We start from the raw sequence: 26,228 nt of genomic DNA, 5'->3' as shown, positions 1-26,228 counted from the left end.
GCTCCTTGTGACCCTGGGTAAGTCACTCAGTCCTCCAGAGCCCCAGGTACATTAGATAGATTGTGAGCCCACTGGGACAGATAGGGAAAATGCTTGAGTACCTGATTGTAAAACCACTTAGATACCCTTGATAGGCGGTATATAAAAACCTAATAAACTCGATGTATCTTTCTTGAATTATTGCTCTGCCTTATATTCTTTTCCCTGTTACTTCTTTTCACTATCACTGGGTTTGTTATTCAACTATTCTAGAGGGAAGGGGGTTTGCTTGTTTTCCTTTGTAACAGTTGATTGTCTTTGTGACATGTACGCATTGTATTTGATCGCTGTTGCCTTTGATGACTTTAATAAAATAGATTTCATAAAGAGGTCCCAGGGCTAGATGCATTAAGAGGATCGGTAAGACTGTGTGGGTCTGCACCAATCCAATTTTTTTGGCTGATTCAGAAAGAGCTATTGATGTACTAAAAAATTTACATACAAATGATTCATGTAGATGTTCGTCTTAATCCCCGACTCTGCTGTCCAATTGACTGCTTTGAGAGCGACTCTCACACATGTACAATATCTGTCCCATGAAAAAAATAAAAGAAAAGGGCCCCTACCCATGACAGCCTCCCCAATGAACCCCGACAAATGTGACACCAGGAAGACATACACACCCACGCTGGTGAAAATTGGCAGGGGGGATGGCCATTCCCTCCCTAAAGTAGGGGGTGGGGGTGGTTTCACATGAGACATAAATGGCATGAGAAATGCCCACTTGCTCCTGCCATGCTATCCAACCCCCTCCCCATGGCATTGAAACATCAGGAGGGATACCCATTCCTCCTGCCACCGAAGGCCCACTCCCACGCCAGACGCCCCCCCCAAACACCTCCTCCACTCCCCCTTTCTTCCCCCAAAAAAGGGCAGGAGGGATGCCTACTTCCTGCTGGGATCGGAGGTCCCCCACCAGCCCTGAACCCCCTCCTGGTGCCTTTTTAGAGAAGTTAGAACAGGATGGAAGCTCAGTTCCTCCTGCTCTTAGGCATACCAGTTCAAAATGGTGGGCCTTTCCCTCCCTGGTGCATCATATGATGCATGGGAAGGGGCCTAAGGTCCTGATTGGCTCAGATGCCTAAGGCCCTACCCCTTGAGAGGGGCCTTAGGCCCTCCCCTTTGTATCCCAGGATAAAAAGGGAGAAGCCTGAGGCCTTGATTGACTCAGATACCTAAGGCCCCTCCCAAGGGGCAGGTCTTTAGGTGGCACTGCCTATCAGGGTCTTAGACCCCTCCCGCAAGGGAAAGCCCCACCATTTTGAACCGGCGGGGAATAATAGGAACACAGAAGGGAAATGCTTAACTTGATGGCATAGGAATGCAGGGGGAGGGGTTAGGGACAAAGATAAATGTGGGGAGATGGACACAGAGGAGATGCTGGGCAAAGAAATATAGGAAAAGATAGGTTCACAGAAATGAAAGATGAATAATGAACATGGAGAAAGAAGCAATGTCAAATGAGCAGGAGACCCTAGTGAGCAAATTAAGAGAAGACAGAGGGAAGCAGAATTCAGAACCTGGGACCAACATGATTTCGAAAATAAAATGACCAAACAACAAAAGGTAGAAAAAAATAATTGTATTTTCTATTTTGTGATTAGATTATGTCAGAATTGAAATGTTTATCCTGCTGGTGCTAGTGTTAGACAAGAGCAGAAATTTAGGAGGGGACCTCAAAGCCCTCTATCAGGCCATGTCACCTTCAGTTTCCAACAGGCTTAGGACTCTCTCTGGCCAGGGGGCAGTTGCCCTAGCTGCACTCCCTTAACACCATCCCCAGCATGTGTGATCTTTATATTTTGTACAGAAAAGGAGAAAACAGAGCTTTCTTTGGTGGTGTACTACATGGAAGGTGTGACTTCTTGGGATATTGGTTTAATTTATGTGTATCATTTTTGGTCAGCTATTATGTATTTGGCATTTGTGTTCTGTGTGTTTGCCCAAGTTATTCTGTTAGAATGAATTTTCCATGTAGCATTTTGTAGTAATTTGGCTTGTTGAGTAATCCCAATAGTGAGGGGGATATTTGTGAGGGGAGATGGGTTTTGTTGATCCTTGTTCTGCATTTGTGATTTATAAAATGACAGTTGTACAGACTACTGTTTCTTTTTATACTTTAATAAAATGATTTAAATATAGGATCATAGCTGTTTGAGGATTGTGCAGATGGGATCATACTGAGTTCGCAGTGCCGGGGCAAGGACAGAGCTCACGGAGACAGGGGACAAACTTTACCCCGTGTCATTCTCTAGTTGACTGCAGAGAATAGGAAGGTACCAGTCTAAGTATACGTCATGTCGATCTGATCGTCCAAGTTGCTAAATCATCCATCTTTATCCAACATTTTCGTCCAACTTTTCATCCAAGTCAAAAACACCTAGAACAAGCCCTGTTGGACGTGGGAGGGGTCTGCAAAGTGATGGACTGAACACCCATACATGGCACCTAAATAGTGGGGTACCTTACAAGGCGCTGCTGTGAACTTCACAAAAAGGGTGCCATGTCTTCTCCTCACTACAGCTCTCTTATAGGTCATGGTGAGCCCCCCAAACCACCTCCAGAATCCCCTAGACCCACTTATCTACCACCCCAATAACCCTTATGGCTGCAGGAGCCACTTCCATGCCAGTAAAAGGTTTTGGGGTGTATAGGGGAGTGGACATGTTTCAGTATCAAAGCAGTGATTACAGGGGCTTATGGGCATGGGTCCTCCTCTCCATGGGTCCCTAACCCACCCCCAAGATGGCTTAAGACGCCTCTGTGCAACACGACTAGGCTTTCCTATGCCAGGCAGCCAGGTGATGATATTCTGGAGGCACAATTTTCAAGCTGTGATTAATATTTTTATGAGGGTGGGGGTGGGGGTCGGTGGTCACTGGGGTAGTGTGTAGGGGTCTGTATTATGTGTTTGCAGTGCTTGTCTGGTCACTTTAAGTAGATTTTTGTGACTTAGACCATGTTTTAAATGGTCTAAGTCACAACGTCCAAGTTCCACCGATCCTGTGCTGTATAACTTTCGGTTATACATGCAGTACGACTAAGTCTAAGCCTGCCCACGTCCCACCCAAATCCCGCCCTCAAAACTCCTCCTGAAACACCCCGTTTAACTATGGTCGTTCAGAGGCACTATGAAGGGCTAGGTCGTTTAGAAATACATCCAAAACCCGTTTTTATTATCGGCACTTGGGCGTATTTTGACAATATCCATCCAAGTGCTGACTTAGGCTGGTTTTTGGACATTTTTCTCTTTCGATTATGAGCCCTTTAATGTCAAAGCAATATTTTCTGACCGCTCTGCTGATGATTTTGAAAAATGTGTGGGGATAGATTAGTGTACTTTTTTCTTAAATTTACTTAAATGCATCACTGACTTGTCACTAAAACTGCTTCATATTCAAGTTTAGGTCATGGAAATTTGGCTCAGACTTTTATACAGTAGAATGATATATGTATAGTATATGCAAAATAATCATGTTCAAAGAAGTACATATAGGACTCCCAGTCGATATCTTATAATTTGCTTGTATTTATTTTATAGTACAATCTCTATACTGGTGAAGAACATCTTAACCCACCCAAGGAGCCAGAGCACATAACCTTTGACACACCATTTGGAAAGTTCGGCATTTTTACTTGCTGGGATGTCATGTTTTATGATCCTGCTGTGATCTTAGTGAATACCCTAAAGGTGGACACTATCCTTTACCCAACGGCTTGGTTAAATTTCCTACCACACTTAACTGCTATTGGAATCAACTCAGCTTGGGCTATGGGAATGGGTGTCAATGTTCTATCTTCCAATATTCATAATACTAGTATTGGAATAACAGGTAAATTACATTTGTATAAAGCAACTAATATGTATTTTATTCTTTTCATTTCCTGCTGAAGGTGTGACACATACTTATAACAATATAGACTAACAGCCTCAACAAGCATAAAGAGCAGAAAAACTGCCCAAATGAACTATGCTTTTCTGAATCACAGAAAACGTATTGGTTGGTGTTGCCAGAAAAAAAGAGCACAACTAAAAACCTACTTTTATGTAGGAAAAAACAGTGTACTAAAAAAAAAAAATGGCAGCACTATGTATGTAGTCTATCAAAAAGCAGTCACCCCCAGCTAGGAAAGCAAAATTGTATGTAAGAAAAGGTTCTCTGACTAAAAAATGCAAAGATATAAAAAAAACAAAAAAAAGGAGACTTTTTTCTCAAAAAAAACAAAGAAAAATTTTGGTTTTTCTATAGACAAGATTTGTCTTTATAGAAAAACCAAAACTGAAAAACCAAAACTAAGCAAAAGAGTAGAACTTATCTTAGATATATGTAGGGAGTCTTTTCTAAAGACAGGCAGGGGAATGCAGCCTCACTTGATTGGTGAAGTCTCTGACTGAGCCAAACATGTTGGTCCTCTCTCCCATAGCTATAGTAAACTTTTGAGCTTACTGAACATGTGCAGGATTGCCTACTACTTGAGCCCCCTCCCCTCCTCCTCTCAGTTTTTTTTATGACCCGCTCCTTGACAGTCACGGCTCTTTCCCCCTCTTCAGAGAAAAACATAAAAGATTGCTAATATAAAGACTTTTTTAGTCAGAAAACCTTGGTTTTCCAGGGTATACTGTGTTTAAAAAAATTAAAAAAGGGGAATTCTTCAGTACAAGTGACAGTTCACTCACTGTTTTCACTGAGGGAGAATCAGGAATAAGACCTGCATAAAAATGTAGGTGAAGACTCCTATGAGACCCCCAGAGGATATTTTTAAGAGAGACATTGTGCTATTGAATGCAGTTTCTGAAAAATGAAAGAAGCATATCTCTCCCTGTCAGCAGAAATAATATGCTTGTGTGAACAGTTCACTTCTGCTCCAGTAGCTGGCAAATATATGCTAATGGTAGCAGCATTGGATATTTTGGGACTTTCCAAAAAGACAAACCCAAACAAAAAGATAAACTCAAGCAACAGTTCTGCGGGACAAGATGTCCTACCAACAGTTATCTGCACTGCTGACAGAGCGACAATGAAGCTCAGGGAGGAGGGGGCCTACTCTCAGAAATTATTGAACTTAATATTAAAAATGCATTGTCAAGGGAATATAAAAAAGTCAGATCTGACACTAGGTGACATTATACTTCAATAAGTATGCAAACTATACAATCAATAGATATGATAGATGTGTCAACCCAATAGAAAGTGAATATGTAATCTGTAACTATGTAGTACTCTAGGCTACTGAACTAAAGTATATAAGTAGCATACCGAATGGCCTAAGCTTTAGGATGGATTCATAACACTAGCTGGCCACTCTGTATGTTATCCATTGGTTCAATCTGCTGTACTGTTTTCATGTAAGCTGACTTTTGTCTATTACTAATAAACCTATATTATGTACAGCAATTGGGTTGTCGTAGTGAGGTCAGTTTCTGAAAAGGTTAGCAGTGCCTTTTAACTTATTTCATCAAACCGCAAGTATTTTCCTTGCCCAGTTAACAGCTGTTGTACAAAAAATAAATAAATAAACAGAGGAAGATTGATCGGTTCGTGTGTGGAAGCTGGTTGGTATTTTTTGCTTGCCTCCTGTTCTTCTCACACGGTAGTTGCTAAGACTGCAAAGATTCTTTCATAATGTCAGTGCCTTCAACAACACTACACGCCAGCAAAAAAGCTGATTTCTAAAGCTTCCTCCCCTTAGGGCCCTGCTTCAGTTCCGGCGGGGGAGGGTAGCGCAAACCTGCCAAAGCTGACGAATTACAAAGGTTCAGCTATGGCGGCGTCTCAAAAGAAGGAAAAGAAGAGACTTTCGGCAGTACAGAGGCAAAACACTCCCTCTCCACCATCGGCAACAGTTTTGACATGTCCTGCTGAAAACATAAGAACATAAGAACATAAGCAATGCCTCTGCTGGGTCAGACCTGAGGTCCATCATGCCCAGCAGTCCGCTCACGCGGCGGCCCAACAGGTCCAGGACCTGTGCAGTAATCCTCTATTTATACCCCTCTATCCCCTTTTCCAGCAGGAAATTGTCCAATCCTTTCTTAAACCCCTGTACTGTACTCTGCCCTATTACTCCCTCTGGAAGCGCATTCCAGGTGTCCACCACTCGTTGGGTAAAGAAGAACTTCCTAGCATTCGTTTTAAATCTGTCCCCTTTCAACTTTTCCAAGTGTCCTCTTGTTCTTTTATTTTTCGAAAGTTTGAAGAATCTGTCCTTCTCTACTCTCTCTATGCCCTTCATGATCTTATAAGTCTCTATCATATCCCCTCTAAGTCTCCTCTTCTCCAGGGAAAAGAGACCCAGTTTCTCCAATCTCTCAGCGTATGAGAGGTTTTCCATCCCTTTTATCAAGCGTGTCGCTCTCCTCTGAACCCTCTCGAGTAACGCCATATCCTTCCTAAGGTACGGAGACCAATATTGGACGCAGTATTCCAGATGCAGGCGCACCATCGCCCGATACAATGGCAGGATAACTTCTTTTGTCCTTGTTGTAATACCCTTCTTGATTATGCCTAGCATTCTATTTGCTTTCTTAGCGGCTGTTGCGCACTGTGCCGTCGGCTTCATTGTCATGTCCACCATTACCCCCAAGTCCCTTTCTTGGTTGCTCTCATTCAATAATATCCCTCCCATCGTATAGTTGTACCTCGGGTTTCTGTTTCCAACATGCAATACTTTACATTTCTCAACGTTGAACTTCATCTGCCATCTCGCCGCCCATTCCCCCAATTTGTTCAAGTCCCTTTGCAATTCTTCGCATTCCTCTTTAGTCCCAGCTCCACTAAATAGTTTTGTATCGTCCGCAAATTTTATTATCTCACACTTCGTGCCTGTTTCTAGATCATTTATGAATATATTAAATAGCAGCGGCCCGAGCACTGAGCCCTGCGGAACACCACTCGTGACCCCCATCCAGTCCGAGTAGTGGCCCTTCACCCCTACCCTCTGTTTCCTACCCGCCAACCAGTTTCTGATCCATCTATGTACGTCTCCGTCCACTCCATGGTTCTTCAGTTTCCGGAGTAGACGTTCGTGAGGCACCTTGTCAAAGGCTTTTTGGAAATCAAGGTATATGATGTCTATGGGGTCTCCTCTGTCCATCCGTTTGTTAATTCCTTCGAAGAAGTGCAATAAGTTCGTTAGGCACGATCTCCCCCTGCAGAAACCATGTTGGGTTGTTTTCAAAAGTTCGTTTCTTTCCAGATGTTCATCGATGTGTTCTTTAATCAGTGCTTCCGTCAGTTTCCCCGGAACCGAAGTCAAACTCACTGGTCTGTAGTTTCCCGGGTCACCTCTTGATCCCTTTTTAAAGATGGGCGTGACATTGGCTATCTTCCAATCCTCCGGGATCATGCCTGTTTTCAAGGATAGGTTGCAAATTTGCTGCAGTAGTTCCGCTATCTCCTCCTTTAATTCCTTCAGAACCCTGGGATGGATTCCGTCCGGACCCGGGGATTTGTCAGTTTTAAGTTTTTCTATCTGCCTGTGTACATCATCAAGGCTCACTTCCATGGATGTTAATTTTTCTGCTTGATTTCCATTGAATATTTGTTCAGGTTCCGGTATGTTGGTTGTGTCTTCGTTTGTAAATACAGACGAGAAGAACATGTTGAGTCTTTCTGCGACTTCTTTCTCCTCCTTCACCGCTCCCTTCCTGTCTCCTTCGTCCAGCGGTCCTACCTCCTCCCTAGCTGGCTGTTTCCCTTTAACATATCTGAAGAACGGTTTGAAATTTCGTGCCTCCCTGGCTAGCCTCTCTTCATACTCTCTTTTGGCTTTTCGAACCACACGGTGACATTCTTTTTGATACTTCCTGTGCTCCTTCTGGTTCCCTTCAGTTTTGTCCTTTTTCCATTCCCTGAATGAATTTTTCTTATTGCCTATCGCTTCCTTCACTATTTTAGTCATCCATACTGGGTCTTTTGTTCGACCCTTTTTGCACCCCTTTCTGAATCTGGGGATGTGCAGATTTTGTGCCTCGCTCACTGTGTCTTTGAAAAAAGACCAGGCATGTTCTACTGTTTGCCATTTTTTGGAAGTGTTCCTAAGTTTCTTCCTTACCATTTCCCTCATTGCTTCATAGTTTCCTTTCCTGAAGTTGAAAGATGTCGCTATGGTTCTCTTTCCGTTCGGTATGCCTACTTCAACCTTGAACTTGATCATATTATGATCACTGTTTCCCAACGGTCCCACTACTTCCACTTCCTTTGCAGGTCCCCTTAGTCCATTTAGGATTAAATCCAGAGTGGCATTTCCTCTCGTCGGTTCTCTAACAAGCTGCTCCATGAAGCAATCTTGTATAGCCTCCAGGAATTCTGTCTCCCTAGCGCATCTTGAGCTTCCAAGACTCCAGTCTATCCCAGGATAGTTGAAGTCTCCCATAACAACTGTGTAACCACTTTTGCATTCTCGCTTCATCTCGGCATCCATTTCTTTATCGCTATCTCCGGTTTGCCCGGGTGGACGATAGTATAGGCCCATCTTTATTTCATGCCCTTTCCTACCCGGTATTTTAACCCATAGCGATTCCAGTTTGTTGATCATCTCCGCTGTGTCCATTCTTGTCGATTGTATGCTTTCTTTTACGTATAGGGCTATTCCTCCTCCTTTCTGACCTGACCTATCCCGGCGATAGAGCTTGTACCCCGGCAGTGCTGTATCCCATTTGTTTTCCTCATTCCACCACGTTTCAGAGATTCCAATGATGTCTATGTCCTCTGCATTGGCCATGGCTTCTAGCTCCCCCATTTTGTTTCTTAAACTCCTTGCATTAGTATATATGCAGTTTAGATCCTGGCATTTTGTCGTCTTCATTTCTTTTCCCTGTGCTTCAGTCTTTGGTGTCTTCTCTTTTGCTACAATCTTTCTAACCTCCTCTTCTGGGTTAGTTGACTCCTGTAATTTGTCTCTTGTCTCTTCCCTGCCTTTTTTCCCCTTAGTATCTTCACGGGATACCTTCTTCCGAATCATCGACGCTAGGTCGACTGTCGGCTTTCCCCTTTCTCTTAGTTTAAAGCCTGTTCTATTCCTCTCTTGACGTTGTTTGCTAGAAGTCTTGTTCCCGCCACGCTCAGGTGCAGTCCATCTCTCCTGTAGAGCTTGCTCTTGCCCCAGAACGTTGTCCAGTTCCTCACGAAGTGGAACCCTTCTTCCTCACACCATCTCCTCATCCATGCATTTATTGATTGTAGTTCTTCCTGCCTTTTCACATCTGCCCTCGGTACCGGTAGGATCTCTGAGAATGCTATCTTCTGGGTCCTCATCTTCAGTTTCCTTCCTAGAATCTTGAACTGTTCTATCAGCGTGCCTCTTCTGTAGTCTCTCCTGCTGACATCATTCGTCCCGATGTGGATCATTACTGCGGTCTCTTCCGTCTCCGCTCCTTCCAGGACCTTCCCAATTTTGTCCACGATGTCCTTGGTTCTCGCTCCTGGGAGGCAGGTCACCAGTCGATCCTCTCTTCCTCCTGCTATGTGGCTGTCCACATGCCTCAATATCGAGTCTCCCACCAGGATCGCTGACTTTCCCTTCTTCAATTTTCTTATCGGTCTCAGGTCAATGTCCTCGGTGTGCTTAGCTCTCTCTTCTTCTGGGCATCGACTAGCCAATTCTTCCCCCTCGTGTGGTATTCTTCTGTGGGTGTCTTCTTTGAGGTCATCTGCTTCTTGCTCCCCCTTCCAAGTTGGTGTTGCATCATCTCTCATCTGGAGTTCGTTCTCTTCCACCCTCCTCCTGTATGCTTCCTCAATGAATTCCTCGAGTTCCCTGACTTCCTTCTCGATGTGTTTCTCACTCCTGAAGTCTTCAAATGCCCTGGTAGGGTCCTCCGTGGTGTAAAGTCCTTCTAGCTCCTGTATCTTGTCCTCAAGTCGCTTGACTTCTTTCTTCAAGCTTTTCAGCTCCTGACACCGACTGCATACGTATGACTGTCTCCCCGAGGGGAGGTAGTCATACATATGACAGTCCGCGCAGAACACTGGAAAGCTCATCTTCTGGTTACCTTCTGCTTCCATCGGGGTTACTACTTTAAGAAAACAGATAAGTTTACGTGTTCCTTCGGTGCCTGCTTCCTTCTGCACCTGCTTCTTGCTTTACTGCCTTCTGCCTTTGTATGGACTGCCTACGCTCTACCTTTCCTTACTTTTGTTTGTGTGATTGTTCTTTCTGTGCCTGGTGCCTTTGCACAACCTTGCCTAACTTTTGCTTGTGTGTGGTTGTTCCTTCTGTATCTGCTTCTTGCCTTGCTGCTTTCTTGTGTGTGTTGTCTTTTCTCTTCCTTACCTTACTGCTGCTTGTGTGTTCGTCTCTTCTGCGCTGCTTGCCACTTCCTCACCTTTCAGTCCTTCCCTGTGCTCTTGGGTGTAGTGACTTGGCCCTTCTTGAGGCCCTTCGCAAAGGCGCTCTCGCTAAGGCGAGCGCCTTTGCCGCTCGCCTTCGCCGCGCGCCTAACGGCTGTGCGCCGTTGGCTCCGCCCCCTTTTATGGGGGGTTCGGGTGCTGACTCCTCTGACGCGGTGGGGGTGGGCGGAGCTAACTCTCGCCCAGCCCCTAGCCTCCTGCTCTCCTCTGTCTCCCTCCTCTGCTCGTTTTTGCTTCTAAAACTGCTTTTCTCCCTTGCTGCTTCTACTCCTCTTGCCTGATGCTGTGCACCACGTTCGTCGTTGGCTCCGCCCCCTTTTATGGGGGGTTCGGGTGCTGACTCCTCTGACGCGGTGGGGGTGGGCGGAGCTAACTCTCGCCCAGCCCCTAGCCTCCTGCTCTCCTCTGTCTCCCTCCTCTGCTCGTTTTTGCTTCTAAAACTGCTTTTCTCCCTTGCTGCTTCTACTCCTCTTGCCTGATGCTGTGCACCACCTTCAGTGTCTAGCCTCACAGCAGTGTCTTCATCAAAGGAGGTTCCCCCGGGCCTAGCTGCAGCCTCACAATCCTCTCCCCTGCTTTCCCTCACAGCTTTGCTAGCAGCAGTTGGTGTAAAGCAGGGTAAGTCAATTTCTAAGTCCAAACAGGTTGCTCCTTTGCTGGACATGGAACAGTCACAGGTACCACCTAAAAGATTAGCCCTGTCTCCTTTAACACCAGTTGTTCCTTCTCCTGATACTCAGTCTTTTCAGTCAATGTCTGGTTTTTTTCTCCATTTTTCAGAGATTTATGCAGGAGAGTACGGGGGTTTTCCAACAAACAGTCTCTGCACCTCCTATTCCTGTTTTAGAGCATCAACAATATCCTAGCTGTGTGAATCCTATACTCCCACCAGCTGAGGTAGACATACCCCCTCTTGTGGATTGGAGTCCTGGAACTCCCATTTGTTCCTCTCCAACCCAAGGTCTGTCATCTCCCAGGGAATGGTCAGACCAGCAAGAGTCTATGCCTGAGGACTTTAGAAGAACCTGACCAGCCTGTGCCCCAGCCAGCTGTCACAGAAGAGCACTCTTACCCAAAGTTTTATCTTCTCTTCTCAGTCCTACTCCAGATACAACTCCCTCAGGAAGTAAGGATTTCCAAACCATCCTTCAATCCTGTAAGTCTCCAGTGAAAGATCTTGTTGCCTTGCCAGTGCATCAAATCCTACACGATCTTCAGCTTAATAATTGGCAAAAGCCATGGTCAGTATTCATGGCTTCCAAGTGCCTTGAAATTAAATACAAGGTGCAGAAGGTTCCCTTCAGCTTCCTCACTATTCTATGGTAAGGAATCAGCTGTTAAAAAGGGTAAGGTTTCCAGATCCGTAACTAATGCTCCTCCTGGTAAGGATTGTCATTTCTTGGACTTTACAGGACGCAAGGTCTACCAGGGTGTTATGCTGTCAACCAGAATTATGGCCCATCAGCTCCAGATTTTACATTTTCAGCACTCAATCTTAAAACAGCTGGAATCGTCTTCGCCTGAATCCATTCCCAATTTACAGGTGGCTCTTCAGGAATCCACTTACCATTTAATTAAAACAAATTATGACGCCTATGATATGATCACCAGGACAGCAGCTTTGGCCATAGCTGTCAGATGCACTGCATGGCTGAAGGCTTCAAATCTTATGGAGGATCTTCATGACAGTCTGGCAGATGCTCCTTGCTTAGGAGACAGACTTTTTGGCGCAAAGGTGAAAGACACCATTTCTCAACTGAAAGAAGATTCCTCAGCCAGCCAAGAACTTTCGGCTACTCCCTCGGATCAGTCTAACCAATTTCGTCGCCCTTCTTCTAATTATCCCTACAGAAGAACGTATCAACCACAACAGTTCTTCCAGCAATATTATCCAAGGAGATGATTTATACCTTATTCCAGAGTTCCTTTGTAATGTGTGCAGACATCTCAGTATGCACCTAGACAACGTCCTCAGGGCGGTAAGCAGCAGGCTGTCTCTCAACTCCTGATACTCAAGCCTGCTCCTAGTTTTTGACCATCTTTCAGTAGGGGGGGCGGCTAACACAATTTTACTCAATTTGGCAGATCACAACAGACCAATAGGTCCTCAATATTGTGCTTCAGGGGTATCGACTAAATTTCCAATCCCGTGCCCTGCCTTCCAGAGCTCTACCTCCATCCACAGTTCCTCCTCAACTTGTGTCTCAATTGGCAGCAGAAATCTCCCTTCTCCAAAACAATGCCATAGAAGAAGTACCACCCATTCAACTCAATCAGGGGTTCTACTCATAGTTTTTTCTTATCCCCAAGAAGACACAGGGCCTTCATCCAATACTCAACCTCAGACCTCTCAATGTCTGCCTCAAAAGGGAAAAGTTCAGAATGATCTCCCTTTCAGTGATTCTGCCTCTACTTCATCAGCATGATTGATTAGCTGCCCTAGATCTCAAGGATGCTTACACGCATGTTCCCATTCATTCTTCCCATTGGAAATTTCTCAGGTTCAAATTTCTCATTTGCCATTTCCAATACAAGGTCCTACTGTTCAGCCTCTCGTCAGCCCCACGAGTATTCACAAAATGCCTAGCAGTGTTGGCAGCACATTTAAGAACACAACATCATATAGTGTTTCCATACCTAGACAATTGGCTATTACTAGCTCACTCCAAGGACCGTCTTCTTTTCACCATTCAAACCACGGTGCATACCTTGCAAAGTCAGCTTCATCATCAATTTTGAAAAGTCCAAACTCACTACCCTAAGTTTCATCGGAGCACTTCTAGACACCACCGCTGCAAGGGCCTATCTGCCTCAAGAAAGACATCATGCAATCATACGATTGGCAACCCAAGCCAGACAGTCAACTCTTACCAGCTCGAGAGATTTTACGACTGCTAGGCCACATGGCAGCCTCGCTTGCATTAGTGCCATATGCCAGACTCCACATGTGCCCATTGCCGTGGCACCTCAAATTGCACTGGAACTAGAGTCTATACCTACTATCACAGCTGATTCTCCTGCCGTCCAACATCAAGGATTCCCTTCTGTGGTGGATTCACTCCACCTCCTTTCAGGCAGGATGTCCTTTTCAGCTACTACCGTCTTCTCTAACCATCACCACCGATGCTTCCAGTCAGGGGAGCACACCTAAACAATCTTTGCATGCAGGGTCAATGGACACTATCCAAGCTGTCCCTTTACATCAATCATCTGGAACTCAGAGCAGTGTTCTATGCTCTTCAAGCTTTTTGACACTGGATAGGTCACAAGGACATTCTCATTCAGACCGACAATCAAGTGACCATGTTCTATATAAACAGGGCAGTTCCGGATCCCTCAAACTATGCAAAGAAGCATATTGCCTTTGGCGCTATGCCCTGACTCTAGCATAGATCTTTGTGCAGTCTACATTCCAGGGGATCAGAATATCCTGGCAGACTCCCTCAGCAGGAAACTCGACTCACACGAATGTGCCCTCAATCCTGAAGTAGTAACATCCATTTTCCATTAATGGGGGGACTCCTCAAGTGGATATCTTCGCTTCTCCAATGAATGAACAGTGCACCCTCTTTTGCTCCCTGCGGCCAGCACCACAAGCTGTAGCCAGGGATGCCTTTTCAATTACACGGAACCACATTATGCTGTATTCATTCCCACCATTCCCTCTCATCTCCAGAGTGCTTCAGAAAGTTTCATCAGACAAAGCACATCTCATTCTCATTGACCCAGGTGGCACAGACAAGTTTGGTTTCCATTGCTTCTGAATCTACTGGATGCACCCCCAATATCCTTGGGCGACCATCCATCTCTTCTGTCTCAACACAACGGCCAGCTGCTACATCCCAATCTCCGCAGTCTGAGTCTCATAGCATGGAAATTGAAAGCTCACTCCTAACTTATCTCCCACTTTCCCAATCATATGCAGCAAAATGGAAATGTTTTTCAGTATGGGCTCAGGATCATGGCTTACAACCGCTCCATTGCCTGCTGGACCATGTCTTCACATTCTCCTGCATTTGTCTGATTCAGGGCTCAAGATAAATTCTGTCAGACTTCATTTATCAGCAATTTCAGCATACCATTCGTTGGTAAACAGTAAACCAATCTCAGAACACCCTCTCATGGCACGGTTCCTGAGGAGTCTCAACAATCTTAGACATCCATTAAGAACCCCTACTCTATCTTGGGACCTTAATGTAATGCTAGGTCAATTGATGACAGAGCCCTTCGAACCACTGGGTTCTGCCTCTCTCACTTTCCTTTCCTGGAAGACAGTCTTCCTGGTAGCACTCACGTCATCCAGAAGAGTAAGTGAGCTACCGGCTTTAGTCACTTATTATCAGTACTTGCCATTTTTTCCTAACAAGGTACAGCTACGGATTGATCTTAAATTCTTACCTAAGGTGGTTTCGGATTTCAACCAAACCATCACTTTGTCTTCCTTTTCCATCTCCACATGCCTCTGATGCAGAGGAAAAACTTCATTCCTTGGATTGTAGAAGAGCACTGCTTTTTTACCTCAAGGCTACTTCTCATCTCTGGAAATCCTCTCAATTTTTCATATCCTACAATCCACCTACTTGTGGTCAACCTGCAACTAAGAGAGTGCTTTCAGCTTGTATTTCATAGTTGCTTCCAATTTTACTACACAAGAGCTCATCTACGGCTCCCTGATTTCATTGGGGCCCATAGACTATGGGCTGCAGCATCTTCATTTATAAACTTCAGGTCCATCCCAATCCAGGACATTTGCAAAGCAGATCCTTGGTCGTCTGTACATACTTTTACTAAACATTACTGCTTAGACCAAAGTTTGGCTCATGATGTTCACTTTGGTCAGTCAGTTTTACGTAGCCTCTTCGCATTATAGACTGTTTCCACCTCCTGTATGCTTCTTCAGCTTGGGACTCACCAATCAAGTGGGGCTGCATATCCCCTGTCTGTCTCCGGAGAAAGCAAAGTTGCTTACCTGTAACAGGTGTTCTCCAAAGACAGCAGAGGAATGCAGCCACACTTGCCCACCCACCAGCCCCTCATTTCATTTGCTAGAGAATGAACTGACAGGAGGATGAGAGGGGGCTCGAGGAGTAGGTAATCCTGCACATGCTCAGTAAGCTCAAAAGCCTTACTATAGCTGTGGGAGAGAGGACCGACGCTGTTTGGCTCAGTCAGAGACTTCACCAATCAAGTGTGACTGCATTCCCCTGCTGTCTCCGGAGAACACCTGTTACAAGTAAGCAACTTTGCTTCAGAGAGCCACTTTGTGCTGAGCCACACTGAAATCCTTCCAAGCTACCACATTTCACTCCCGGATGGACTTACTTCCAATTAGTCTCCAATTATGCCATTTCCCATAGAGTTTTTCAAAGCAAAAAAAAAATAATAATAATAATAACTTTATTTTTATATACCACCATACCACAGACAATTCTAAGCGGTTTACAAGGGAAGAGACTGTATACAGACAGCGACTTTACAGAGAACTTTCGAAATTACATTGGCATGCTAAGTTTAGTCAGGTTTATCTGGAAGTGTTTTGGAAGTACATCAGGATGAAGTGGGGTCAGTGAAATTTGTCAGAGATAAGTTTTTATTGACTTTCTAAACGTTTGGTACGAAAGTGCATTTGAGATGAAGTTGGTTAAACATTTGCTCCATTTGCCTGCTTGGAATGATAGTGTTCTATCGAGGTATCTCTTGTAGGTGCAGCCCTTTAGGGATAGAAAAGCGAACAAGTAGGTACTGCGTGTATTAGTTGTGCCTGGGAATTCAAATTGGTGAGACAGATAGGATGGGGATGAACCTGTCATGGTTTTGAAGCAAAGGCAAGCAAACTTAAAAATGACCCTTGCTTCCACAGGCAGCCAGTGTAGTTTTATGTAATATAGGCTTACATGGTCTGATTTCATGAGGCCATAAACGAGACGGACTGCAGCATTTTAGATGACTCTCAGTTGTTTGATGGTTTTCTTGAGAGATCCAAAGTATATAATATTGCAGTAGTCTAAGATCAGGGATTGAACCAGCAGTCGAAAGGAAAAGAAATCGAAGTATTGTTTAATGGTGCGAAGTTTCCATAAAATGAGAAAGCATTTTTTGACTTGAGCATTAGTGTGATCTTCAAACGTCAGGCTTCGGTCCAGGGTGACGCCAAGGATTTTGGTTGTGGGATTAATTGGGTAATCTGATCCATTTAGTCTCAAGGAGGTGTTCACGATCTTGTTATTGGGACTTGCCAAGAAGATCTTGGTTTTTTCGGGATTCAGTTTTAGTTTGGAGTGCATAGTCCAATGAGATGAATTGTTCTGTCTCTTGGGTCAATGAGGTTATGGGAATAATTGTTATATCATCCGCATATATGTACGATTTCAGTTTTAAATCAGATAGCATATTTCCCAGTGACGCCATGTAGATATGAAGGGGAGAGTGGGGAGTCCTGTGGCACTCCTCAGGGATTGGACCAAGCTTGAGAGTAGGTTCCTTTGCTGTGGACCTGGTATGTACGTTTTTTTAGGAAACCCGTGAACCAATTTAGTACCTGTCCGGAAATGCCGATGGAATCAAGGCACCTAAGCAGGAGGTCATGATCAACAAGGTCGAAGGCACTGCTCAGGTCAAACTGCAGTACCAGTGCACTTTTTTCCCGGGAAAACAAATGGAAAAGATGGTCAGTCATGGAGGCCAAAACTGTTTCTGTGCTGTAATTTGTTCGGAAGCCAGATTGAGAATCATGTAGAATGTTAAACTTCTCTAAATATTCCGTGAGGTCGATGTTAACCAGACCTTCCATTAGTTTAAGAAAGAATGGTATGTTGGCAATGGATCTGTAGTTGGCCATCAAGGAAATGGACTCCTTTGGGTTTTTGATAATAGGAGTCACGAGGATATGACCAAGTTCCTCCGGGAATTTACCGGTACGCATGTATGATGAAACCCAGTTAAAAAGTTTAGCCGTAAAGTTGATAGGAGCTGTTTTCATAATAGTCGGTGGGCAGTTGTCCAATAGGCAATTGGATTTTACATATTTTGAGTAAAGTTTGAGGAAGTGGCTCCAGTCTGGGTTTTCAAAGTGATTCCAGATCATATCAACAGCTCTATCTTCTTTGTCTTATCTTTAATTTAAGTGTGGAGTCTTTTGTTCCTGCTTCAGTATGACTCTCCTTGCCCAGCACGGTAATTATATTGGCCATGAAATATGAAAAATGCTGTTTAAATATAAAAATCCAATACAACTTAGCTGCAGGCATTTAAGCCAAAAAAAAACCCTAGTATTAATACAGTGTGCCTAAAAAGTTAGGATGCTTAGTGAAGCTTATGCAGTGGCATAGCAAGGAAAGGAGGTGCCCAGGGCTGTGGCCATGCCATGCCCCCCCCCCCCATGTACCTCTTCAAATCTTTGCAAGTAACATCTATCATTTCTATATTACTGCTAGACATATGCAGCGCTGTACATTAAAACAATCTAATCAATGGGCAAACAGGACATGTAGGGGGTTGGGGAGAGTCTCAGGCAGCCATGTGTACTTTACCTGTGAGTGGGGTCAGGAGTTAAAAGCAATCTCAAATAAATGGGCTTTTTAGCTTGGATTTGAATACTGTCAGTGACTGAGTTTGACGTAATAACTTGGGCAGTTTGTTCAGCAAAAAGAGAGAAGGAATGTCTTGAGTTGGGAGTAGAGGAGAAAGGTACAGATAAGAGGGGTTTGCCTGATGAATGGAGTTTGCGTGGAGGAGTGTAGGGAGGGATAAGAGAGGAGAGATACTGTGGAGCTGCAGAGTGAATACACTTGTAAGTCAATAAAAGGAGTTCAAACTGTATGTGGAAAATAGATAGGAAGCCAATGAAGTGGCTTGAGAGGGATGATGTGAGTACAGTGACTCTGGTGGAACATAAGTTATGCAGCAGAATTTTGAACAGATTGAAGGAGAGAGAGATGGTTATGCAGGAGACCTTGAAAAGCAAGTTGCAATAGTCTAGGTGAGAGGTAATAAGGGTTTTGGTTGTGTGTTCAAAGAGGAATGGTCGGATTTTGGTGGATCAGGAGGGAAAATTATCATGCATGGAAGTAAGCCTAGAAGACGTACTCAAACAGATAGATAGAATAAAAACTGACAAATCTCCGGGCCCAGACGGAATCCACCCGAGGATAATGAAAGAGCTCAGAGATGAAACGGCGGAGTTGCTTCAGCAGATTTGCAACCTATCCTTGAAAACAGGGGTAATTCCGGAGGACTGGAGGATAGAGAATGTTACACCTATCTTTAAAAAAGGATCAAGAGGCGACCCGGGGAACTACAGACCGGTGAGCTTAACCTCAGTTCCGGGGAAGATGGCCGAATCATTGATCAAGGACAGTATCAATGAGCATATAGAAAGAAATAATCTGATGAGAACAAGCCAGCATGGTTTCTGTAAAGGAAGATCATGCCAAACGAACCTACTGCACTTCTTTGAGGGGATAAGCAAACAATTGGACAAAGGTGACCCCATAGACATCGTATATCTAGACTTCCAAAAAGCCTTCTACAAAGTACCCCATGAGCGCCTACTAAGGAAACTGTGGAACCACGGGGTGGAAGGGGAAGTGCACAGATGGATCAAAACTTGGCTGGCAAACAGGAAACAGAGGGTAGGAGTAAAGGGACACTACTCTGACTGGAAAGGGGTCACGAGTGGCGTCCCGCAGGGGTCGGTGCTGGGACCGCTGCTGTTCAATATATTCATAAATGACCTGGAGTTGGGGATGAAGTATGAAGTTATAAAATTTGCGGACGACACAAAACTCTCCAGCAGGGTTAAAACTGTGGAGGAATGTAAAGAACTACAAAGAGACCTGAACAAACTGAGTGAGTGGGCAGACAAGTGGCAGATGAGCTTCAATGTGGAGAAATGCAAAGTCTTGCACATAGGGAAAGGAAACCCGATGTATAACTACACGAGGGGGGTGGGATGGTACTGGGAGAAGGCAAACTGGAAAAGGACTTGGGGGTTTTAGTGGATAAAACAATGAAGCCAGCGGCACAATGCACAGCAGCCACAAAGAAGGTGAATAGAATGTTGGGCATTATCAAAAAAGGTATCACTACCAGAACGAAGGAAGTTATCCTGCCACTTTATTGGGTTATGGTGCACTCGCATTTGGAGTACTGTGTTCAATACTGGTCGCCGTACCTTAAGAGGGATATGGCGATACTCGAGAGGGTCCAGAGAAGAGCAACAAGGATGATAAAAGACATAGAAAATCTTCCATATGCTGAAAGGCTGGAGAAGCTGGGGCTCTTTTCCCTGGAAAAGCAGAGACTTAGAGGGGACATGATAGAAACTTATAAGATCATGAAGGGTATGGAGAAGGTAGAGAGGGACAGATTCTTCAGACTAGCAGGGGCAATAAGAACAAGAGGGCATTTACAGAAATTGAAAGGAGACAGATTCAAAACAAATGCTAGGAAGTTCTTCTTCACTCAGAGGGTAGTGGACACCTGGAATGCGCTACCAGAAGAGGTGGTAGGGCAGAGTACGATTTTGGGCTTCAAAATGGGATTAGATGACTTCCTGAAGGAAAAGGGGATTGAAGAGTATAGTCAGAGGGTTACCATACAGGATATTAAATGATTAGGGAATAGAATGTTTGAGGTATAAGATCACTTACAGGTCATGGACCTGGGGGGGGGGGGGGAGGGCGCCGCCGCGTGAGCGGACTGCTGGGCACGATGGACCCATGGTCTGACTCGGCAGAGGCCATGCTTATGTTCTTAGAGAAAAAAATGGCAAGTTTTGGCAGTCTGTTGGATTTGTGCAGAGAAAGAGAGAGAAATGACCCCAAGGTTGCGAGCTGATGAGACAGGGAGGATAAGAGTGTTATCCACTGAGAAAGAGTGGGGGGAGAGGAGAGAGAGGTTTAGGCAGAAGGATAAGTAGCTCAGTCTTGGCCATGTTAAGTTTTAAGTGGCTGTGGAACATTCAGACAGCGATGTCAGACATGCAGGCTTAGACTCGGGCCTGGATTCCTGATTTCAGGTGTGTAGAGGTAGATCTGGGAAATGTCAGCATAGAGATGATATTGAAAACCATGGAGGGGAGTATAGCTGGAGAAAAAAAAAAGGTCCCAGGACAGAGACTTGGGATACCTCAACTGTTAGTGGGATAGCTGTGGAGTAGGATCTACCACTGCAAACACTAAAGATGCAATGTGAGAGATAAGAATTGAACCAAGAAAGAACAGAGCCTTGAATTTCAAGGCTTCAAACATGTTATGATTACACCACTAAACACTATTATTGATCTGCTCCAATCAGATGTTTGCTCCGCATTCTCCTTGTTATACTGTCCTCACTTGGATTTCAAGTGAGGACAGTGTAACAAGGAGAATGTGGTGGTCTACAGTATCAAAAGCAGCAGAAAAATCGAGACAAATGAGGCCTTTGGCTCTGGCAAGAAACAGGTCCGTGGAGTCTTTAGCAAGTGCAATTTCCATAGAGTACAGGGAGCAAATACCTGATTGGAGTGGATCAATAATAGCTTAGGCTGAAATAAATTTTAGGCAACGGCAGTGGACAGCACATTCTAGTAGCTTGGATAAGAAGGGGAGGAGGGAAATGGGGGTGGTAGTTGAATAGCAGGTAGGACCTAGTGAAGGTATTTTGAGGAGTGGTGTAATTATGGCATGTTTGAAGGCATCAGTTACAGTGGACAGTGATAGGTTGTGGATGTGACAGATGGAAGAGATGACAGTGAGAGAAATAGTGCTGAGTAGATAGGTAAGGAATTGGATCAGAGGAGCAGATAGTGAGTTTGAAGGAGGACAGAAAATGAGCAGTTTCCTCTAGCGATTTCAGGAAATAAAGAAAAGGCAGCAGGGGTCGAAGGTTGACAGAGTGGGGTGGAGTTGAGGGAGGGTTGACAGAGTGGCCTGGGGGTGGCTTGGTTGAGAACTCAAGGCTGATCTTGTGAACCTTGTCATGGAAGTACTGAGCCATAGTTGAGGGGAAGAGTGATGGAGGGGTTGGAGGTGAGGGGACTTTGAGAAGAGAGTTTAGTGTGGTAAAGAGATGGCGAAGGTTAAAGCTGAGAAAGTTAGTCAAATGGGTGTAGTAGTCTTGTTTGGCAAGTGAAAGAGCAGAATGCTCATGCCGGCCTCAGCTCGTCCTCTGATTTTACTTCCTGGTCCCACATAAGCCACTGAAGACAATATTTAATTTAATTTAATTCTTATATACCGTTAATAACTGTGAGTTTCTAAGCGGTTTACAAATATGATGCATTAAAGATACAATAAATAAAAACTAAATAAATAAAATAGGTACTTGGAAATTCCCTAACTGTCCCAAAGGCTCACAATCTAACTAAAGAAGAAACAGTATGAAAAATAAAAATAAAAAGACAGAGGTAGAGATAGAGATAGAAATGAAATATTCCAACAAGTAATGAATAAATAATTTAAAGATAAAATTAAAATAATAATTAAACAAAATAGAGATAAAAATAAGCATAGAGAGAAACAGAAACACACTCCAAAAAAGCATCAAGATCTTTGACTTGTAATTATTATGATCATTTAACACCAGATCTTAAATGCCTTTCCAGAATACATCATATCCCTATCCCTCTCCATACCCACCTCCATCTCCACCCCAATTCACTTCAACCACCATTCCCATTCTATTCTTTAACTGCCGTCAACCCCAGTTCTGATGGCTATCATCTGGGTCCCGAGTTTCTTCCAAGAACAGGCGTCATCTCTGGCAAGGTAATCTCCACCGCTGCCGCACATGATGCGAGATCCTCAGAGGTAGACCCTTCTGAATGGGGGAGGAGTGAACATGGTGTCGGGAACCCTGCTGGAACGGGCTCCCGAACCGACCGTTGGTCTGAGCGTTGGACTGCAGCTCTCCTCTGTCGGCTCTCTCCTGCTGGAACGGGGGAGGAGTGTAGATGATGCTAGGTGCCTTGCTGGAAAGGGCTCCCGATCTGGCCACTAGTGAAACTGGCAGTTGGTGCCGAGCACCATCAGTGCTGCTCCTCCTGTAGTTCTCTCCCCTGCTGGAACGGGGGAAGGGTGTAGATGATGCTAGGTGCCCTGCTGGAAAGGGCTCCCGATCTGGCCACTAGTGAAACTGGCAGTTGGTGCCGAGCACCGTCAGTGCTGCTCCTCCTGTAGTTCTCTCCCCTGCTGGAACGGGGGAGGAGTATAGATGATGCTAGGTGCCCTGCTGGAAAGGGCTCCCGATCTGGCCACTAGTGAAACTGGCAGTTGACAATATATGTTTGATTCAGTTTATTTGCGTTTTAAGATGGAATTGAAAAAAATCCATATATCTTAAGCTAGAAGTATTTTTGTGTTTTAGAAAGAAAGAAAAATAATTTTAGAAATCAAATACTTCCTGTCTCTGATTTTTGAATTTTTTTATTTACTAACGTTTGAATTAATTGTTTTCAAATTAAAATGGAATCCATGTTTTCATCTGAAGCATGCTGTATGCTAGTGCTAGTACCACAAGACTGCCTCTACAGGTTGTAGTGGCCATTGTAAAGCTGGAGCCGCAAGGAGCAGGAGCGAATAGGTATTGCTGATGCCTGTTGGACTCCTTGTACCACCCATAATCTTAAAGGGCCTTCTGGAGGTGGGATATTGCTGATGGATGGAGATCTCTTCAGTGGGAATTTGAATTGGGAGGGGGGGTCAGGAGGTAGGGATAATTTGAATAATGAGGGGGGAGGGGGGTTGGGAAGGAGGGAAGACCAGAGAAACCCTCTAGCCATACCAGTAAACTATGTGGGTGCTGGCCAATATTCAGTACCATCAGATAGTTGTACTGGTTGTCTCAGTGACTATTAGACATATATTGTCAATTGAACATCAAATGTATGGACCTTCAGACCACCTTAAGGGTACATACCCCGGGCCTTTAAATCTCTTTGTCGGTCCACCTTTTGTTAACACATAAATTTTTTTGCTTTTTTATTTTTATCTTATTTTAAATACTTAAAATTCCTGGAACATCACTTAGCTCTATCTTAAAGTGATATTATCCATTCTTCTCCTCTCCCGACATGCATGTTTCACCAAAGGAAACTTTCTTCAGGGTCGAGGAAAACTGCAACACAGTAACACACTATCTTAACATTCACACCTCACACTGGCAACCTAAACCAACTGGACGGCCTCATTTCATTCTAAATTTACAGAATCAAAGTCAAGACTGAAACACCCAAACCCTGCAGCATTTTAGAGTATCTCTTACCAACACAGGAGCTAATTCACACTGTAAAGATGGCCGCGGTTTGTTAATCAAGAGAGTTATATACAGCTGGCCACACGCACACAGAGCGAACGTACGGAGACGTCACCTGGCAACCACAAGTGACGTCATCCAATGCCCATGCAGGGCTCAGCAAAAAAAACAATACTCATAATATAGATAGCCACTCGATCTCCTCATTAAGCCCTAAAGGCGCTAAGGTCTTCAAATTGTACATCCATTTTTGTTCCTTATACGCTAGCGCTTTCTGAATATTACCTCCCTCCCACCCTACTGTGATGGAATCAATGATTCTCCATCTAATGTCAAACCAAGTGTGGCCCATAAGTTTCCAGAGTCTTACTAGAGGGGCTGTATCCCGTTCAGTGCGTACTCTAGATTTATGCTCATTCAATCTGATCTTTATGGAGCGCATAGTAAGGCCCACATAGATTTTGTTACAAGGGCATTGAATTAGGTACACTACTCCAGTAGATTCACACGTAGTAGATGTTTGACTATAGTATTTATTCCCAGTGTACGGGTGAGTCCAGTATTGGCCAGGCATAGTGAGATGGCACCATTGATATCCGCCACAATCGGAGTGGCTGCCCTGAGTTTGTTCCAAAGGGACTTTATATTTAACCAATTCTCCTATGTTTCTAGTGCGTTTATAGGAAAAAGTAGATGGGCATTCCGGGACCGCCAGTCTAACCACATGCCAGTGTCTCAAAATCACCTTGTTGATACATGTAGAGAGGGGGGTGAATTTTTGAATGAAAATCAGACCAATGTCCTTCTGGTCCTGTTGATATGTCAAAAGTAACTCTCTATGGGCATACTTAGCCCTGGTGTAGGCATTATATATGATGTTTCTAGGGTACCCTTGTTGATAAAACCTTTCTTTCATATCCTTTGCTTGTGTTTTAAAATCATCTATAGAAGAACATAGTCTCCGGAGACAGAGAAATTGGCTGATGGGAAGACTATTCCTAAGACTACAGTAAAGGGATGTTCTGAATCCTGTTCTGAATCCTGTAGCTTCCTTAGAGATCCAAATGTTCCTTGGTGCTAATCGTGGCAGAAAATTTAATATTTGGTAGTAATTGATTCAGCCAAGCTATGAAGTTCTCCAGTTCCTGTATAGTAGAGGTCCAAATCAGAAAAATGTCGTCAAGGAAATGTTTCCATTAAAAAATGTGCTTGAAGCCCTCAGATACATAGATGTATTTTTCTTCCATATTCGCCATGTATAAATTGGCGATAGATGGAGCCACTGAGGCGCCCATCACAATGCCGTGTATCTGTTCGAAAAATTCTCCATTGAACCAGAAATAACTTCTGGTGAGAACCAGCTTAGCTAATTTCATCAGGAATTCTGTAGATATCCTAGGGTGGATGGTCTTGCACTCAAAAAGCCCCTGTAATAATTCAAGAGCTTCTTCTGCAGGAATCATGGTGTATAATGAGGCCACATCTAAAGTGGCAAGTATCCATCTTTAACAGTAGTGATAGATGTCAGTAACTTCAACATACTAGTAGTATCTTGAATATAGGATCGGGTCTTTGTTACTTCATCCCTCAGGAAAATATCAATAAATTTCGAGAGAGGTTCTAGTATGGAATTCCTCATAGACACAATCGGGCGTCCCGGGGGAGTTCTTATGTCCTTATGGATTTTAGGTAGGAAATAGATCTGAGGAGTCACCGGAAAATTTTCCTTAAGAAATTACAATTCCCTTCAGATAAAATTTGCTCAATTTCCGATTTAATATTGTTGGTGGGGTTAGCAGATAAACGTCTGTAGTGATCAGTATTGTTCAATTGTCTGTAAGCTTCATTATTATACTTGTCTCTGGATTGGATCACAATAGCCCCTCCTTTGTCTGCCCGGGATACTAAGATGGCAGGATGTTCTCTAAGTTGGCGAATAAGAGCCAAGAATAATAAAAGGTGGACCGACGAAGAGATTTAAGGCCTGTAGTATGTACCCTTAAGGTAGTCTGAAGGTCCATACATTTGATGTTCAATTGACAATATATGTCTAATAGTCATTGAGACAACCAGTACAACTATCTGATTATATTGAAGTTGCAATTGAGGCTTCTTCTTTTTGTGTGCTACACAATATTCAGTACCGGTACCTGTACAACTAAGCGATAGAGATGGACCGAATATTCGTATTCAATTCAATTCAATTCAGTCCCAAATAAAGCCCAGAGTACATTATTCATAGTCAATTGAATAGTGATTTAAATTCAAATATGAATAATCCAAGGCTCTGCTGTGCTAAATCCTACTAAAATAAACACTTGATCTCAGATTTCATGTTGCTTCTTTTAAAACTCAATGCCCATTATTCATATTCAGTATTTGACCGAATACTATTTATTATTCGTATTTGGCCAAATAGTAAATAGCACTGGTGTAGTGAGGGTGGGAGGCGTCCGGATCAATGGCACTCCCCCTCGTCCTGTTCTTTGCCCCCTCCCCCACCACATGCCCATTTCTTTCCCCCATAACCTGTTTAGCTTCCCCAACACGAGCAGCATCTCCAACTTGCTGCCCGCTGCCAGTGTCGGCTCTCCCTCTAACGTC

The 26,228-nt window shown here is 44.1% G+C and overlaps 1 protein-coding gene across 2 annotated transcripts in view; it reads left to right on the top strand.

Annotated features, from left to right (window-relative positions):
• The window catches only part of LOC117357482 (pantetheinase-like), an 85,876-nt gene that overhangs the window by 44,008 nt on the left and 15,640 nt on the right, over positions 1–26,228 (top strand). Inside the window, exon 5 of one of the 2 annotated variants that reach the window (XM_033938152.1) lies at positions 3,581–3,872. In XM_033938152.1, the coding sequence (XP_033794043.1) occupies positions 3,581–3,872 (292 nt within the window). Of the gene's footprint in view, positions 1–3,580; positions 3,873–10,934; positions 11,010–26,228 lie in introns of those variants that run through there. The other variant, XM_033938153.1, reaches the window with a different exon arrangement.

Source organism: Geotrypetes seraphini, chromosome 3 (assembly GCF_902459505.1).
Source record: "Geotrypetes seraphini chromosome 3, aGeoSer1.1, whole genome shotgun sequence".
Taxonomy (NCBI): Eukaryota; Metazoa; Chordata; class Amphibia; order Gymnophiona; family Dermophiidae; genus Geotrypetes; species Geotrypetes seraphini.
Note: the sequence above shows the minus strand (reverse complement) of the source record. Positions and strands in the feature narration are given on the sequence as shown.